The sequence below is a fragment of the Vipera ursinii genome, assembly GCF_947247035.1.
Source record: "Vipera ursinii genome assembly, chromosome: 7".
Taxonomy (NCBI): Eukaryota; Metazoa; Chordata; class Lepidosauria; order Squamata; family Viperidae; genus Vipera; species Vipera ursinii.
In genome coordinates this window covers 67094855-67110760 of record NC_139521.1, presented here as the reverse complement: position 1 = coordinate 67110760, position 15906 = coordinate 67094855, and the positions used below count along the sequence as shown (strand labels likewise).

The window sequence follows — 15906 nt, the reverse complement described above, 5'->3', positions numbered from 1 at the left end:
GCTCCTGCTCCGGGTGGCGGTGGCAGCCTGATGGACCTGCTGCTGATGGTGATGGCACGTGTGCCAACAGAGAGGGCTCTGAGTGCTGCCTCTGACACGCGTGCCATAGGTTCGCCACCACTAGTCTAATTTAAGCAACATGCTCCTCTAAAAGTTAAGAAGCACAAACTACCAATCCAATTCAACCTTCTGCCAATCCAGGCCTGATTTTCTAGAGTTTTTAGTGTTTTTAACTCTTACTAAGAAGGGGGCTTAATGCAACATGACTCATTTATTCTAGAACTTGATTGAAATGCACAGAAGTAAAAAAAAAATCTACAAAAAAATAAATCAGCTAAATTCCCTTTAGCCACTTAGGAAAAACAGGTTTACTCCTTGATCCAAAACTTCCTAAAAGAAAAAAAAATGCTGCTTGCGGATATTGAGGACCGTTTCAAAGCAAATGAAAATTTATTCCGTGTACTATGATGACACGTGGACCTGTGTGTCAGGAACTTACTTAACCAGGCAACCAAGTCATTTTTTTTACCTTGCATAGTGTTTTGTTCATTTGCTTGTGAGGTAAGCAACTTAGGAAAAGTTATGTATCATTTCCTAGCCTCTAATTGAGTTGCCCATGGTTACAAAGCTGCAGGGCTTATAAGAGAGATGCCTCTACCCACAAAACCTATTATTTTCTGAGAGCAATTAAGCCACACCGGGAGGCTTCAACTTGTTTGCTTCATAGATGAGTATGTTTTAGATAATGGATCTCCCTAGTTTCTAGTTAATTGGAATCCTACTGTGATTCCATTTCATAGTTTTATGTCTTATATTTTTTGAAATACAGCAGATTTGGAAGGGACGTCAAGCACAGGTGCAGGTTAAGAGGACTATCATACGGATGGTAAAAACTTCCCAGTTCTTTACATTTCTTGCTTCCTTTTAGTGCTACTATAGCACAATATATAAACTTTAGCATCTTAAAAACCATGGTTTTTATTATTTGAATGCTGCAAGCTTCTGGAAAACTCACTTTTCATTCCAAACTAAACAGTCCTATATGCTTAATCACTGCAGCAACTCGGATCAAAACAGTTACCGTAAGTGCTTTGTATTAACTTCTTAGTTTGCACTGGATAAACACTTGGGAGTTACTTTGATTTTGGGGTGGGTTGAGTTTGACTTGGCTGGAAACAGAATTCTTGGTGCATGCTCCTTATCCAGTAGTTATAAAACACATGTTTCAAAAGCTGGTTATACAATTTTTCAAAGAGATCTGGACAGAAAAACTTGGTGGTAAATAGTATTTATTTGAAATGAAAAACAGAAAAGGTACCTGAACTATTGCATTTAATCATGTATTGTATTTGTGTTACTCTACCTTTTTGCATTGGAGACAAATATACAATAAAACATTCAGATACCACAGATTGCACACTAGATAGTAATTCTTCAGGCCTTTTACATAACCACCAAAAACAGATATTGGATTCTTCAATATAGTACAAAAGTCCACCCCTCCAGTCCTAGCCAGTTATCTTCAATTTCCTCCTGTTGCTGTACAAATAAATGGCCATTTACCCCAAGGCTTACAAATTAATAACAGGACAAAAAATATACATTATACTGACACAAAAAGTCAGTTGTGTTAAGTCATGCAACAAGTAACCAAACTTGCTGAAATTAAAAATATTTTCTAAAAACAGTTTTAACTGCATAAATATTTTTTTTATACACAGTTCATTTACCAAAACCAAAGGAGTCTTGAACAAAGCAAACAAAAAAAAGTTCCTACTAATTTTTATACATAAGAAAGTGCAAAATAATGTCTCTAAAAAGTCTTTTGCTCTTGGACTGGCAGATGACGGATGGGGCTGCCACTCTGACCTTCTTAAGCATGAACACTACAGTCACACATCACAAAGAAAGAGTGTATGGACACTTTCAGGGAGAACCACATCAAAGGAGGGAAGGAGGATGAGGGGAGCTGCTTGACAGTGCAAAGGGCAATTTGGCTGCTGCTCAACCAACGTTCAGTCACAACTAGCAAATTGCAACTGGTGGGGAAAAAACTAGAGCCGCTGTTTTGTGTCGAGACCAGAGTTGCTCAATCCAATCTCAGCATCGTCAAGGTGTGTGGACTTCAACTTTCAGAATTCCCCAGCTATGGAATTCTGGGAACTGAAGTCCACGCAGCTTCAAGATGCTGAATTGGGCTAGAACGTTCTGATGGGAGGGGGAAAAAAAGCATTCTGACAGGAGCTATCGAGGCTTCGCTACACCAAAGAATTGTATTGCTCAGTATCCATTTATTCCAGCGGGACTTGAAGGGGCTTCAAGGTAGGAATGGATGGCGCCACACCGTTCCTTGGTGCAGAGGAACCCCCACATTCCCCTCGCTCATCAACAGGATGCAACTTTGCAGTTGCCCTTGGAGTAGATAAAAAAGGGTAGAAATCTGGAAGACTTCATCCCCAATCAAGTAGCTAACTTGTTCAGCACGCTGAACTTTAAATACAAGCATACACATTTAACCAACACTGCCACACAGGAGTAAAGTCACCCTAACCCTCTGAGAACACCAAATGTAAAAAGTGTAGAATAACACCGGTACAATATGTCTATGTACTCTAAATTAGGAAAGTAAAAAACAAAACAAAGCAACAACAAAATCCAGTAAGCCGCTATGTATCTTCTAATGAGCCAGCATTAGTGTCTTAAGATGTTAATGCCATCCAGTGCTTGGAATTTTATTTGGAGGAATTAATTGAGAGTTGAAAAAAATAATTCTCAAGCTGAAAAAAAGACAATCTTCAGATTAAGAACTTCCAAGTTTAAGTTTAGTTTTTCTTTATTGGGCGGAGGGGAGAATTTTCAGTGGAGTGAAGGTGATTTGAGAGAATTTCAACCTACGTAGTTTTCTTTTTTTAACGGACATTATAGTTGTACTTTAGAAATTTCTGTTGTTAGGCTGAGTTTAATGACCACATAAGCAGCCCTGTGCCTATGACTGCAGACTCTGTGTTACTCCAGCATAACCTCAGTAGTTAAAACAATTTTGAGAAACTTGGCAGATATCAAACTTGGCAGCACTGAGCAAGGCAAAGTAGCCATTAGATCAACGCTGGTTATAACAGAAACACCCAGTGGGAAAAACAACTTTCCTAAACCCGTGTGTGCTTGTGTGGAAGGGCTCTTTCAGGGACCTGAAACACATTTATTACAACCACAACTAAGTCTTGCAGTCCATCATAACAATTAAAAAGATCATCAACATACAGACTTAACCTAATCACTGCATTAATTTCTAATCAGGGATGTTTAGACAGAGAAAATTGCTCTGTACAAACTATTCAAATTGTTTTAAATTCATTTTCCTCCCGACTGAAGTGTTAACAAATCACAAGTGTTAACAAATCCATTTCATGATGTGCCGTGTTGCTTTTGAGTTACTTTTTTTTTACTGCTTCTGTCTTACCATAGTTAAAAGGCAGTAACAATAATCTCATCACCCATTAACTAAGGATAAAAAAGAAAAAATGAAAGAAAGAAAAGAAAAAGGAAAAGAAAGGAAAGGAAAGGGGATAAAACCAGTACATGGGGAAAGAAGAAAATAAAGAACTAAACCTCAAAGCCTCACTTCACTGAAATGTTGTTTGATTGGATCCAATCTGTATATTTTCCATTATACCACAAATGCTAATATATAAAATAGTTGAATTTATGTCCTCTGAGTGAACCAATGAATGATGAAACTGGGTGCAACAACAGGTTCAACTCCTAAGTAAAGGAGTAAGTCTGAATTTAATTTTGCAACTCACTGGGACCCCTCTAAGCATTGCCCAGTTGTAAGGACAAAGTTTCCAAGTCCATTTTGCAAAACAAAAACACCTAAGAGAAAAACAATGGTCCGTTGTTTTCTTTGGAAACAAAACAAAAAGTATTAAATCTAATTTTCATGCAAGCCATTTACTAGTGTTTTAAGTAAGACTTGCCTTAGACCTATTGGGATTAGCTGATTACTTACAATGGCAAAGAATGAGCAGGCAGCAAGGCCCACATTGTATAAAAACAGACCTTATTTAAACATGAAGACAGATTCTAAATAGATGTATTAAAAATGCAACAAAAATGGGGCTGTTTTTGGTTATCTTACAGTTTAGAATAAAATGTTTGAAGTCCTATGCCCCCAAACAAAAAGATGATTCCCCCACCCCAATCTTCAAAACTGCTTGGCTTAAGTTAAGATCATGAGAGTAACTGAAAAATCATGCAGTTGGAATAGTAAAGGGAAAAAAAAACCCAGATAATGCCTCTTGATGCTTTTTCTTTTCATTTTTTTTTTAAAAAAAATCATGTTTAAATAGATGAGCTAAAGAAGAAATGCAAAGTATAGTGGTCTGAAGTCCCATGTAACAGGCAGTTCAGTTCGTATTTTGATAAAAAGGCCATTTTCTCTATTTACAATATCCACAGTTGGCTCGCGAAGAAGGCAAATTTACAACTATTTTTTTTCCTAAAAAGCCTTCTGCTTCTGGCAACCCAAATAAGGTGACTAACTACAAAATCAAGATGGAACGAGAAGATGCTTAATGAGGTCCCTTCTTAGAGGAGAAGATGGAAGGGGTTTGAGGGTCCTTGATGCAGTTGGGGTAATTATGCACTTCCCGCCAGATCCTAGCTGATGTTTCTGGCTTCCATCTCTGCAAAGGTACCCACAAAATAATTAATGATCCCTTTTGCTTGTAGTCCTTTCGTAGGAAGAGGACACAGGAATGGCAAACGCTGCAACCTCTTTGAACGGGCTGCTCATTCCTGTCATTAATTCCGGTCGGCTGAGTTCTTGCTGGCCCTGCAATATGAAGACGATCTGAGCTTCTTTCTCTGCACGGCGACGTTAATTCCAGGATCCCTCCTCCGGGCCTCGCTCGTGCTGCAAATTATAATAACAGTTTTGGCAAACCCGAACGGGGGAAGAGATTTTCAACCGCTTGATTTCGGACTGAAAACGGCTGCATCTGGAGGAGGAAGAAAAGCAGGGTTAAGACCGGTTTCTCTTCCCATTCCTTGTTCAACATCAGATTCCTATTCAGTGCAAAACTCTTGTCCTTGTAAAGCAGGGTCAGTTGTGCTACACAACTTGTATCTAGGGGTGGGGGTGGAAGATACACACCAGCCTTTGAATGCTATAGAACAGTGATGGCGAACCTTTTAGAGACCGAGTGCCCAAACTGCAACCCAAAACCCACTTATGTATTGTCGGGTGCTGGGTAGGTGTGGCCCATTGGGTGGGCGTGGTTGCGGTAGTAACGGCAGACTGGGTGGAACTAAAAAGTTCAATCAATCAATTCCAACTTTGCGAGAACTTTTTTTTCCTGCGAGAAGTGGAAATTGTTTATTTATTTATTTATTTATTTATTTATTTATTTATTTATTTATTTATTTTATTACATTTATATACCGCCCTTTCCTGGAGGACTCAGGGCGGTTTACAGGGAATTAAAAACCAAAAATACAAAAGTTAAAACCAGTTTAAAAAAGATTAAATTTATCCCTGTACAAATAAAACCCCAATTAAAATAAATTAATCCTCATCCTGGGCCAGAGAGCTCGAAGAGCCAGGTCTTCAGGCCCCGGTGGAATGAACGGAGGTCGGGGGCAGTCCTCAGCTCCACTGGCAGCTGGTTCCAGAGGGCAGGCGCCCCCACTGAGAAGGCCCTACCCCTGGGTGTTACCCGGGGTGTTACCGTTTGATTGAACCTTTTTTTTGTTTTGCACGCGGCGGCAGAGGCCTAAAGCGAAAAGGTTTTATAAAACCCAGCTGAAGGCACAGGACTGGGGCGTGCCCACGGAGAGGGATCTGCGTGCCACCTGTGGCACGCGTGCCATAGGTTCGCCATCACAGCTATAGAACATAGAATAATGGAGTTGGAAGGGACCTTGGAGGTCTTCTTGTCCAACCCACTGCTCGAGCAAGAGGCGCTACGCCATTTCAGACAAATGGTTGTCCAGTCTCTTCTTAAAAACACCTTGAGTGACGGAGCGCCCACGATTTCTGAAGGCAATTTCTGTTCCACTGCTAGGAAGTGTCTCCTTAATTCCAGGTTGCCTCTCTCTTTGGTCAGCTTTCAACCATAGTTTTTTGTCCTGCCTTCCCTAATTGCTTTGGAGAATATGTCAGAGGCTCCTTTCGTCTTTTTTTGGGGGGAAAGGAGCCCATTATGTTGGAGGCTCCTTCCCCCTGCCCCCCAAAAAAACAAAAACAAAAATGGAGCATATATAAAAGTTGTTTTTTTTAAAAAAAAAGTGGAGGGCACCAGCTTAAAAAGTTAATGAAATATTTACACGCATGTTATTACATTGTTTGTAGGGTGGAAGGACAGGAGGTGGCAAGACGAAAGCGAGACGTAGTGGGGCAGGTTCTTCTTGGTGATGCTGCAACTGGTATGGGGGAATTGAGGCCGGAGGTGTAGCACGAGGCTGAGAAGCTCTGGGACTCATCCAGTTGTAAGGGGGTAGCTGGGGTAGGATGAGGTCCGGAGGAGTGGAGGATAAGATTGGTAGCAGCAGTGCTTTTTTTGTAAAAGAAAAAGGTGCCGGAACTCACACTGGTCATACAACCCACCCTGTCTACCCTACAAGGTTCCTGTCAACGCTGCTAACATCAAATGTTCTTGCTTGACAAGAGATGAAGAAGCAGCTATTTCATATGTTAAACTTGTGTATTGCTTTAAGAGAAACGGTTAAGGCTGGGAGAAGGGAGGAGGAGGATTGTACCTCCAGGCTATCTGAAATTAAAGAAGATAAGAACTTGGCGGAAGGGAAGGGAAACCAATTCTTTAAATCAATTGGAGAATATGATTAATGACAAAATTAGAAAGGTGGGGAATTGTATTTAATATATTGTGCAAGGGGGCGGAGATTTCAGATTCCAGCTTCCTTTGAGGAAGCATTTGCCGGTGTATTAGGCTAAATAAAGGACTTTTAAGGTAAACAATGCCTCAGAGTACCTTGAAAAGCCCATAGGTCGGAAACTTGACAGTTCCATCCCAAAAAGGTGCCAGAACTCCGTTCTGGGTGTTCTATGACAAAAAAGAAAGCCCTGGGTGGCAGTAACAGGATTAGGGCTGTGAAATGGGAGTTGTAAGGTGGTCCCATCTACGTTCTAAGATGGAGGTCTCCAAACTTCATATTTTTTAAGACTTGTGGACTTCAACTCCCAGAATCCCCAAGTCTGCAGGGCTGGGGGACTCTGGAAGTTGGAAGTCCACATGTCTTAAACTTGCCAAGTTTGGAGAAACCCTGTTCTTAGAAGGCTATCGACTTGGAAGGGGGAAGAATATTTGCCGCCCCAACCCTAGGGGATACCCTTCTCCTGCAGATGAAGTGGGCCCCCACTCTGCTGGCCTTCCGAAAGGAGGTCAAAACATGGCCTTGCAGCCTTGTGTGGGGAGCCCAAAGGAATATGCAGTCACAGGGCTGGTTGGTGCTGTAAGAGCCCTCTCTCGTCCTTCATCAGCCAATTTTTACCCAGGGTTAATTAAATTGCCTCCTCCAACATTATCCTGCCTCTTTGAAATTTCCTGTAAACTTACAATCTTTTAAAATGTATACTCATATACTGTTTTATATAGTCTTGATACTGTACCGTACACTGCCTCTCTGAGGGAGACGGGTGGTCCAGAAATGTGAAATATAAATCTACATAAATAAAATACTGAGCTGGCAAGCAGTTTAGGCCAGCTTCTGTAGGATAACGTGAAGTAAGGAGAATATTTGCAGCTCAGGATTGAAATAAGGGATCCTTGGAGCTCTCCGAGCTCGGCTGCTTTCTGGCCGCCATTTCATTACCCAAACTAGTAAACATCAACAGGACTAGCGCCGACGATGTTACCTAGTTTGGGTAGTGAAACGTCTGCAAGGAAAGCAACAAAGCTCAGAGCGGCAAGGACCCCTATCCTTCAGGAGATAGGGCGGCATATAAGTCCCAATAATAAATAAATAAATAAATTTCGATCCTGAGCTAGAAATATCCTCCTTTATTCATAAGTGAAGTAAAAAGGGCCATGAATCCTCTCTTCTTCTTTTTTTTAAATGGAAAGAATACACAGCCTAATTTTTTTTCCTAGACCTAATGAAGCTAATTTTCCAGAAAGGTCCCTGGAGACGAGGCTTAACCAAGAATCGTTTGGTTACAGAGAAGTGGAGCATCGGAAGAAGCTTTTCCTTACTTCTGACAGAAGAGTTGTCCACAGTTCCTGCAATGGTGACGCCTTTCCGTAAGAGAAAACCGGACGGAGCAGCTGGAGCAACTGTCCCCTCCCTCATCTTTCACCCAGTGGTCTGCCGCAGAGCGACCCGGTTGATCACTCACAGACCAGCTGAACACTCGGCCTCGGCTGTCCCCTACGAGGATCCTGCTGTGATCCCTGGGAGAAAGGAATACCTATTAGCTTTCAGTCAAAAAACGTCTGGCCAAAGAGGAGAGTGCAATCCAGCAGGCCAAAAAAGAAACCAGGCCTATCTTATGTCATCTCTCCGCTACAGGCAGTACTTGACTTACGACTACAATTGGAGCTGAAACTTCTGTCGCTAAGCAATATGGTCGTTAAGTGAGAAATGCCCAATTTAATGAACATTTCTTTGGTCATGGGATCAAAATCTGAGTGCATTTATTTACAACGGTCCCAGAGTCGTGCGATCACCATTTATGACTTTCACAGAGAGCTTATCACAAACAAAATCAATGGGGGGGGGGGGAAGCTGGATTTTCTTAACGGCCCTGTGATTCACTTAACAGCTGCCAGTATTTTGCTGAACAACCATTTGCAAAGAAGGTTGTAACATTGGGTGAGACTGACTTAACAACTGCCTTGCTTAGCAAATGGAAGCTCCGGTCCCAGTTGTGATCGTGAGGACTACCTACATGCATATTTTATTTCTAAAATTCTTTCAGAGCCCCTGAAGGACAGTTTTCAGCGAAATGGGCCTTTGCTATTTTATTAACATTTTGAGGCCTCACTTCCTTTTGATGCCTCTTACATCAGCCAAGCAAATACAGGCAGTCCTCGACTTACGATCATAATTGAGCTGAACATTTTTGTTGCTGAGACATTTGTTAAGTGAGTTTTGCTCTATGTTACCACCTGCCAGAGTTATTAGGTGAATCACTGCAGTTGTTAAATTAGCAACAAGGTTGTTGAGTGAATCTGGTTTTCCCACTGACTTTGCTTGTCAGAAGGTGGCAAAAGGGGATCACATGACTCTGGGACACTAACAACGGTCATAAATGCGAGTCAGTTCCCAAGCCTCTGAATTTTGATCACATGACCGCAGTAATGCTGCAACAATTGTAAGTGTGAAAAACGGTTATAAAGTCACTTTTTCCCAGTGCCGTTGTAACTTCAAACGGTCACTGAACTGTTGTAAGTTGAGGACTACCCATATTGTCAGCCTGCAAGTAGGGAGCCAGTGAGATGGTCACCCTTGTGTTCTCAGAACTAGCTGGCTTAACTATCTCAGCTAGTAGTCTTTTTTATGATGAATCAATTTCATGCCATTTTCAGCCAGATCACAGCAGATCTTTTTTTTTTTTCCTATTTTGCTTCGGGTGATCTGCAGCCTCAATGCACTACCAAGCCTCCGGCTGCATTCAGGAGAATTACGCACAAGACATTAAAGAGAGGACAGCCTCTTACTTACTTGGAAATGGCCAGGGCTGTAATTTCTGCAGGGTGTGCATTGTCCTTGCGATCAAAGGCGGTGTGCATGGTTAATTTGCTTCTGAACACTAGCTGCCTCTCCCATCTGTAGCCTAAAAATAGACACATATAAGGTAAGCATACATGGAAGCATGACAAAGGAGAAAAACTTCTGATCCATGACTTCCTCAAGACAGAAAAATTAACACTGGATTGTAAACAGGGGTGTGTAAATCTCCTGGCCTTGGAACAGCTGGACCTTTTTCAGAGTGTGCCACAGGGCTAAGAGAGAGAAAAGGTTACCAATTCCTAACATGGGTGGAAAGAAAAAGAACCCAAACTCTCTACACCAGGGGTGCCAAACTGCCGGCCCGTGTGGCGGTTGCCTCATGCGGAGGCCGCGCCCACCCCAACTCCGGCAATGCAAAAAAAAAAGTCTCGCGCTACTTCGTGAGACGCCACATGACGCGGCAAATTTGACACCGGTGCTCTACACACCAATGTTGACGAACATTATCAGTCATCCAGGTGGGGTTGCCTGGAAGCTGATCTGTGGCAACTGAATTTCCTGTCTTTTTGGTTTGAAACTTTTTTCTTTTTTTTTTTTGCTGCTTCAGCCTGAAGAAGCGACTTGGACAAGCAGCACAACTTTTCAAACCCAAAAGAAAAAGAAGTCCAGTTGCCAGGACTCAAATTCCAGGTCAACCCCTGTGGCTTTTTCCAACTTAGAGCAGGCGTTTGTGAGACGGGTAGTCCCCACTTAGCTTGCAGGAGCCGTTCTGTTTTCTTCGACAACTATCCTGGATCAAGGCAGACATTTGAATGCATTTAAGAATCCCTCCTTTTCCTAAAAGAAAGGCTGCGACATTCCGGTGACTGCTCAAGCTTGCAAAAAATTGACCTGTAAACTACCGAATCCAGACAACCGCCCGTCTCCACTGTAACTCCTTCCTAATCCCCTATCATTAGGCTGCCAGATAAGGTAGTCTCCGCCCCCCCTGGCATCCACATCACATCTAATTCCGTATTTGATACCTGGTTTGAGCTTGATGTAATGCCGCAATTCCCCCGGGTTAGCGTTTGAATGGTTTGCTGGAGTATGCGAGTATCCCTTGGTTTGTCCATCGGAATAGTTCACAAAAATGAAGCCATCTTTTTCATCCAGGCTTAGATGGTCAGACCAACGCCTTGAGTCTTCAGAGCTGGTTTCTACTGACCATGCAGCCGCTGCTCGAGCTGAGGATGAGCGAGGTCTGTGTCTGACAGGGGCCTGCTGGGGCTGGCTCTCGGGCAGCTTGGCCTCCGGGTCAGGGGCTTGGTCCTCTGCTTCTGAATCGCTGCTATCTTCGTCGGGACCTTCTTGCCCTTCTATTTGGAAGGCAAAAATCAACGCTTTAATAACAACACGAGGGCGGTGTGACGGCTCAGTGGTTAAAGAGCTGAGCTTGTCATCTGTTCTGTCCCAGCCTACGTGAATCCTTGTTACGCTCACAAGGGGAAACCCCTCTTCCAACAAGCAGGCAGGAACCGCAAGAAAAAACCAACCCCTTTTATTATTCAGCCAAGGCGTGGCTTCCTAATGCTTTCTCCTTTGCCTTTGGAGCCACCCCATTGCATTCCTCTGTCCTACTCGCTCCTCTTGCCTGCACTTTCGTGCATCCTGAATATTTCCCAGCTGTGCTTCATCACTGTCCAACTCAGACTCCCAGCATAGCTGTGTCTCAGCCTAAGTGCGAGTAGAGGGATCAGGCTGTAAGTCTTGGAGTCCCTCAGAGCCTTCCTCTGACTCTGATGTCACTCCAGGCCCCTCCTCCTCCTCATCTGATTCTTCAGACTCAGCTGCCGGATCCACTAGCTGGCGAGGAATCACATCATCATCTGGAAAACCGACAGCCCAGGTTCGAGCGCCGAGCCCCGCATAATGGAGGGAGCTCCTGTTACTTGCTCCAGCTCCTGCCACCCTAGCAGTTCGAAAGCATGTAAATGTAAATAGGTATCATGGTGATGGGAAGGTAACAGTGCTCCATGATATCATGCTGGCCCCAAGGCCAGCTACAACTAGTGGAGTAAAATCTGCCGGGACTCCCTTTTAACAACAACACTACTCTTGCATAATTTTCTTCTTCAGCCCCACAATCACTGCTTTACAGAACAAATGAAATTTCATTTTTTAAAAATATATATAATTTATTTGCATGTTATTTTTTAAAGTCTATGTTGGCCTGTATTATTAGCATGTTAAGATGGCAGGAACCTGACAGCGATTGTGTCTCTTAGTATGATTCACAAAGGAAGAAAATAATGGCATTTTCTCCCTGGTTGATTTGCAGCAGCTCAGAGTGCCATCCAGTGGATACCCTCTTCGTGTGTGAGAAGTGGCTTTCAAGCATCTGAAAATTCCATTCCACCTTTGTCCTAAAACTTTCACTCGTTCTAAATCCAGATATGCCACTTTCTTAAACCACAATCTGCTGATCATACATCATTACACAGGTAGTCCTCAAGTTACGACCCCAACGGAGATCACAACGGGCTCTAAATTGTGGCAGTCTTTGAGCTAGGTGCCCACGTGATCTCCTCATCAACGTCTGCAATCCCAGTTCCCCCAGTAGCAGCCATTAGTGGGGCAGTCCTACGGCCATAAGAGTGGATGTGCTGCTGCTTTTTGTCACGTGACCTCAGGGGCACTGCAATGGTTGGGATTTGGGAAGGATTCTTATGCCCCTTAGTTCAGTACTGTTGTTATTTCAGACAGTCATTGAGCAAACCAGTTGTAAGTCGAGGACTACCTGTACTTCACAGTGGGGGGAAAAAGAATGATAATTTAGAATGTAAAATCAAGCACCTATTTGTGGATCTGGACAGTCTTCCTGCATTTCAAGCATCTCCACAGGTTCAGGAGCAGGAGTTTCCGGCACCTGTAGAAACTCCATCCGCCAAAACTAGGATGACAAATAAACAATGTATAACATCCTTTGACATATATTATTTTTACATTGGCTTAACTTTCTTTCTACCTATGTACTAGAGCAGGGGTAGGCAACCTCAGCTCTTTTATGACTCATGGACTTCAACTACCAGAGTTAGCATAGCTGACTCAGGAATTCTGGGAGTTGAAGTCCATGAGTCATAAAAGAGCCGAGGTTGCCTACCCCTGTATTAGAGCAAATCATGGTTCATCAAAATATAAGGATTAACATTTTGAACATTTAATAGCAATAGTAATAGCACTTAGACTTATATACCACCCCATAGCACTTTACACCCCTCTCTGGGTGGTTTACAATGTCAACATTATTTGCATCTTGCCCCCAACAATCTGGGCCCTCATTTTCCCGACCTCGGAAGGATGGACGGCTGAGTCAACCATGAGCCCCATCAGGATTGAACTTTAGACTGTGGCCAGAGTTTGCCTGCAATATTGCACTTTAACCACCGAGCCACCAAGGCTCCTAACATTTAAATTAAACTCAACTCCATTCTCATAAAAATATCTAACCGAAAAGAACTTGGGAGTAATGAATAGAACCATTATAACATTAAGAAAATTTACAGAAATGGCAGCAATGCAATGGGAAATCCTAGAAAGTTACTTCATGATACGAATTTAAAATAATAGTTCAAAATTAAGAATTAAGTTTATTTTTTGGTTTCTCCCATTAATATGCACAACCACCAGTCAAAATAAAGATGGTCTTCAAGATATACATGTAGGATGAATTATTCAAATCGTACGAAGGTTAAAAAAAAAAGGGAGGGGACATAATTTGCTCCATTACTACAGGTACTTACTCGGACGACTCCATCCGAATGTCCAGTCACAATCACATTCTGAGTATCCCATTCATTCATTTCTGACATGCAGCAACAGAGGATCTGCTGACTGCGTCCAGTGAAAGTGTTCACACTCACAATGGGGTTGCCGTTAATGCTCCAGACATGAATGTAAGTCCCAGCACAGGATACAATATCACCCTAAAAGAGGAGGAAAACATCTCAGTATTAGTACCGCTTTGTAAAGCCTTAGTAAAGCCACACCTGGAATACCGCATCCAGTTTTGGTCCCCACATTAAAAAAAAGGATGTTGAGACTTTGGCAAAAGTGCAAAGAAGAGCTACCAAGATGATTAAAGGCCTGGAGACTCCCTAGACATAATGTAAATGTGCATCAACTTTAAAAACATGGCAAGAAAGATACAAGTGAGTATCTTTTTTCTCCATATCTCTGTTCTGGTCACTAGTTGGCAAGTACAGCTGATCTTTGCTTTTGAGTTCACTTACTGATATTAAAATGGTACGTGAAACTAAGTAGCTTCAAACCCAGTTAATTTTTGCTGGGAAACAACTGAGGACCCGTGTAAGATACTTTGTCTTGCATAATGGCAAGGCAAATACAGATGGGCATAAAGAGTTTTATGAATAAATAATTCACTACAGGCATAATTATAAGAGCCTTAGTGGAGCAGTGGGCTAATGCCTACTTAAGTAACACCAGCTGCCTGCAATTAGTGCAGGTTCGAGTCCCACCAGGCTCAAGGTTGACTCAGCCTTCCATCCTTCCGAGGTAGGTAAAATGAGGACCCAGATTGTTGGGGGCAATTACCGTATATACTTGAGTATAAGCCGACTCGAGTATAAGCCGAGACCCCCAATTTCACCCCCAAAAACTGGAAAAAGTTATTGACTCGAGTATAAGCCGATCCGCCGTTCTGCAAGCCTCTGCCGCCAGCAGAGGCTCGATCCGCCATTTTGCAAGCCTGAATACACAGGAATACCCTGTGTGGCCGCGGCTCGTCGGCAGGTCTCCGTTCCTCCTGCCGACCTTTGGGGAGGTTTGGGCGCCTCCCCAAACCTCCCCAAACCTCGGCAGGTCTCCGTTCCTCCTGCCGACCTTTGGGGAGGTTTGGGCGCCTCCCCAAACCTCGGCAGGTCTCCGTTCCTCCGCGCAGACCTGCCGACCTTTGGGGAGGTTTGGGCGCCTCCCCAAACCTCGGCAGGTCTCCGTTCCTCCTGCCGACCTTTGGGGAGGTTTGGGCGCCTCCCCAAACCTCCCCAAACCTCGGCAGGTCTCCGTTCCTCCTGCCGACCTTTGGGGAGGTTTGGGCGCCTCCCCAAACCTCCCCAAACCTCTGCAGGTCTCCGTTCCTCCTGCCGACCTTTGGGGAGGTTTGGGCGCCTCCCCAAACCTCCCCAAACCTCGGCAGGTCTCCGTTCCTCCTGCCGACCTTTGGGGAGGTTTGGGCGCCTCCCCAAACCTCCCCAAACCTCGGCAGGTCTCCGTTCCTCCTGCCGACCTTTGGGGAGGTTTGGGCGCCTCCCCAAACCTCGGCAGGTCTCCGTTCCTCCTGCCGACCTTTGGGGAGGTTTGGGCGCCTCCCCAAACGTCCCCAAACCTCGGCAGGTCTCCGTTCCTCCGCGCAGACCTGCCGACCTTTGGGGAGGTTTGGGCGCCTCCCCAAACCTCCCCAAACCTCGGCAGGTCTCCGTTCCTGTTTGGGGAGGTTTGGGCGCCTCCCCAAACCTCCCCAAACCTCGGCAGGTCTCCGTTCCTCCGCGCAGACCTGCCGAGGTTTGGGGAGGTTTGGGGAGGCGCCCAAACCTCCCCAAAGGTCGGCAGGAAGAACGGAGACCTGCCGAGGTTTGGGGAGGTTTGGGGAGGCGCCCAAACCTCCCCAAAGGTCGGCAGGTCTGCGCGGAGGAACGGAGACCTGCCGAGGTTTGGGGAGGTTTGGGGAGGCGCCCAAACCTCCCCAAACAGGAACGGAGACCTGCCGAGGTTTGGGGACGTTTGGGGAGGCGCCCAAACCTCCCCAAAGGTCGGCAGGTCTGCGCGGAGGAACGGAGACCTGCCGAGGTTTGGGGACGTTTGGGGAGGCGCCCAAACCTCCCCAAACAGGAACGGAGACCTGCCGAGGTTTGGGGAGGTTTGGGGAGGCGCCCAAACCTCCCCAAAGGTCGGCAGGTCTGCGCGGAGGAACGGAGACCTGCCGAGGTTTGGGGAGGTTTGGGGAGGCGCCCAAACCTCCCCAAACAGGAACGGAGACCTGCCGAGGTTTGGGGACGTTTGGGGAGGCGCCCAAACCTCCCCAAACAGGAACGGAGACCTGCCGAGGTTTGGGGACGTTTGGGGAGGCGCCCAAACCTCCCCAAAGGTCGGCAGGTCTGCGCGGAGGAACGGAGACCTGCCGAGGTTTGGGGACGTTTGGGGAGGCGCCCAAACCTC

At 44.7% G+C, this 15906-nt stretch overlaps 1 protein-coding gene across 5 annotated transcripts in view; it reads right to left on the bottom strand.

Annotated features, from left to right (window-relative positions):
• Window positions 1-1272: 1272 nt before the first annotated feature.
• Window positions 1273-15906, bottom strand: part of WDFY3 (WD repeat and FYVE domain containing 3) — a 196540-nt gene continuing 181906 nt past the window's right edge. For all 5 annotated transcript variants that reach the window (XM_083367552.1, XM_083367553.1, XM_083367554.1 and 2 more), the window contains 6 exons: window positions 13476-13658; window positions 12529-12625; window positions 10719-11051; window positions 9685-9796; window positions 8214-8411; window positions 1273-5000 (listed from right to left, as the gene is read on the bottom strand). In XM_083367552.1, the coding sequence (XP_083223678.1) occupies window positions 4880-5000; window positions 8214-8411; window positions 9685-9796; window positions 10719-11051; window positions 12529-12625; window positions 13476-13658 (1044 nt within the window). In that variant the 3' untranslated portion in view covers window positions 1273-4879. The remainder of the gene's footprint in view (window positions 5001-8213; window positions 8412-9684; window positions 9797-10718; window positions 11052-12528; window positions 12626-13475; window positions 13659-15906) is intronic.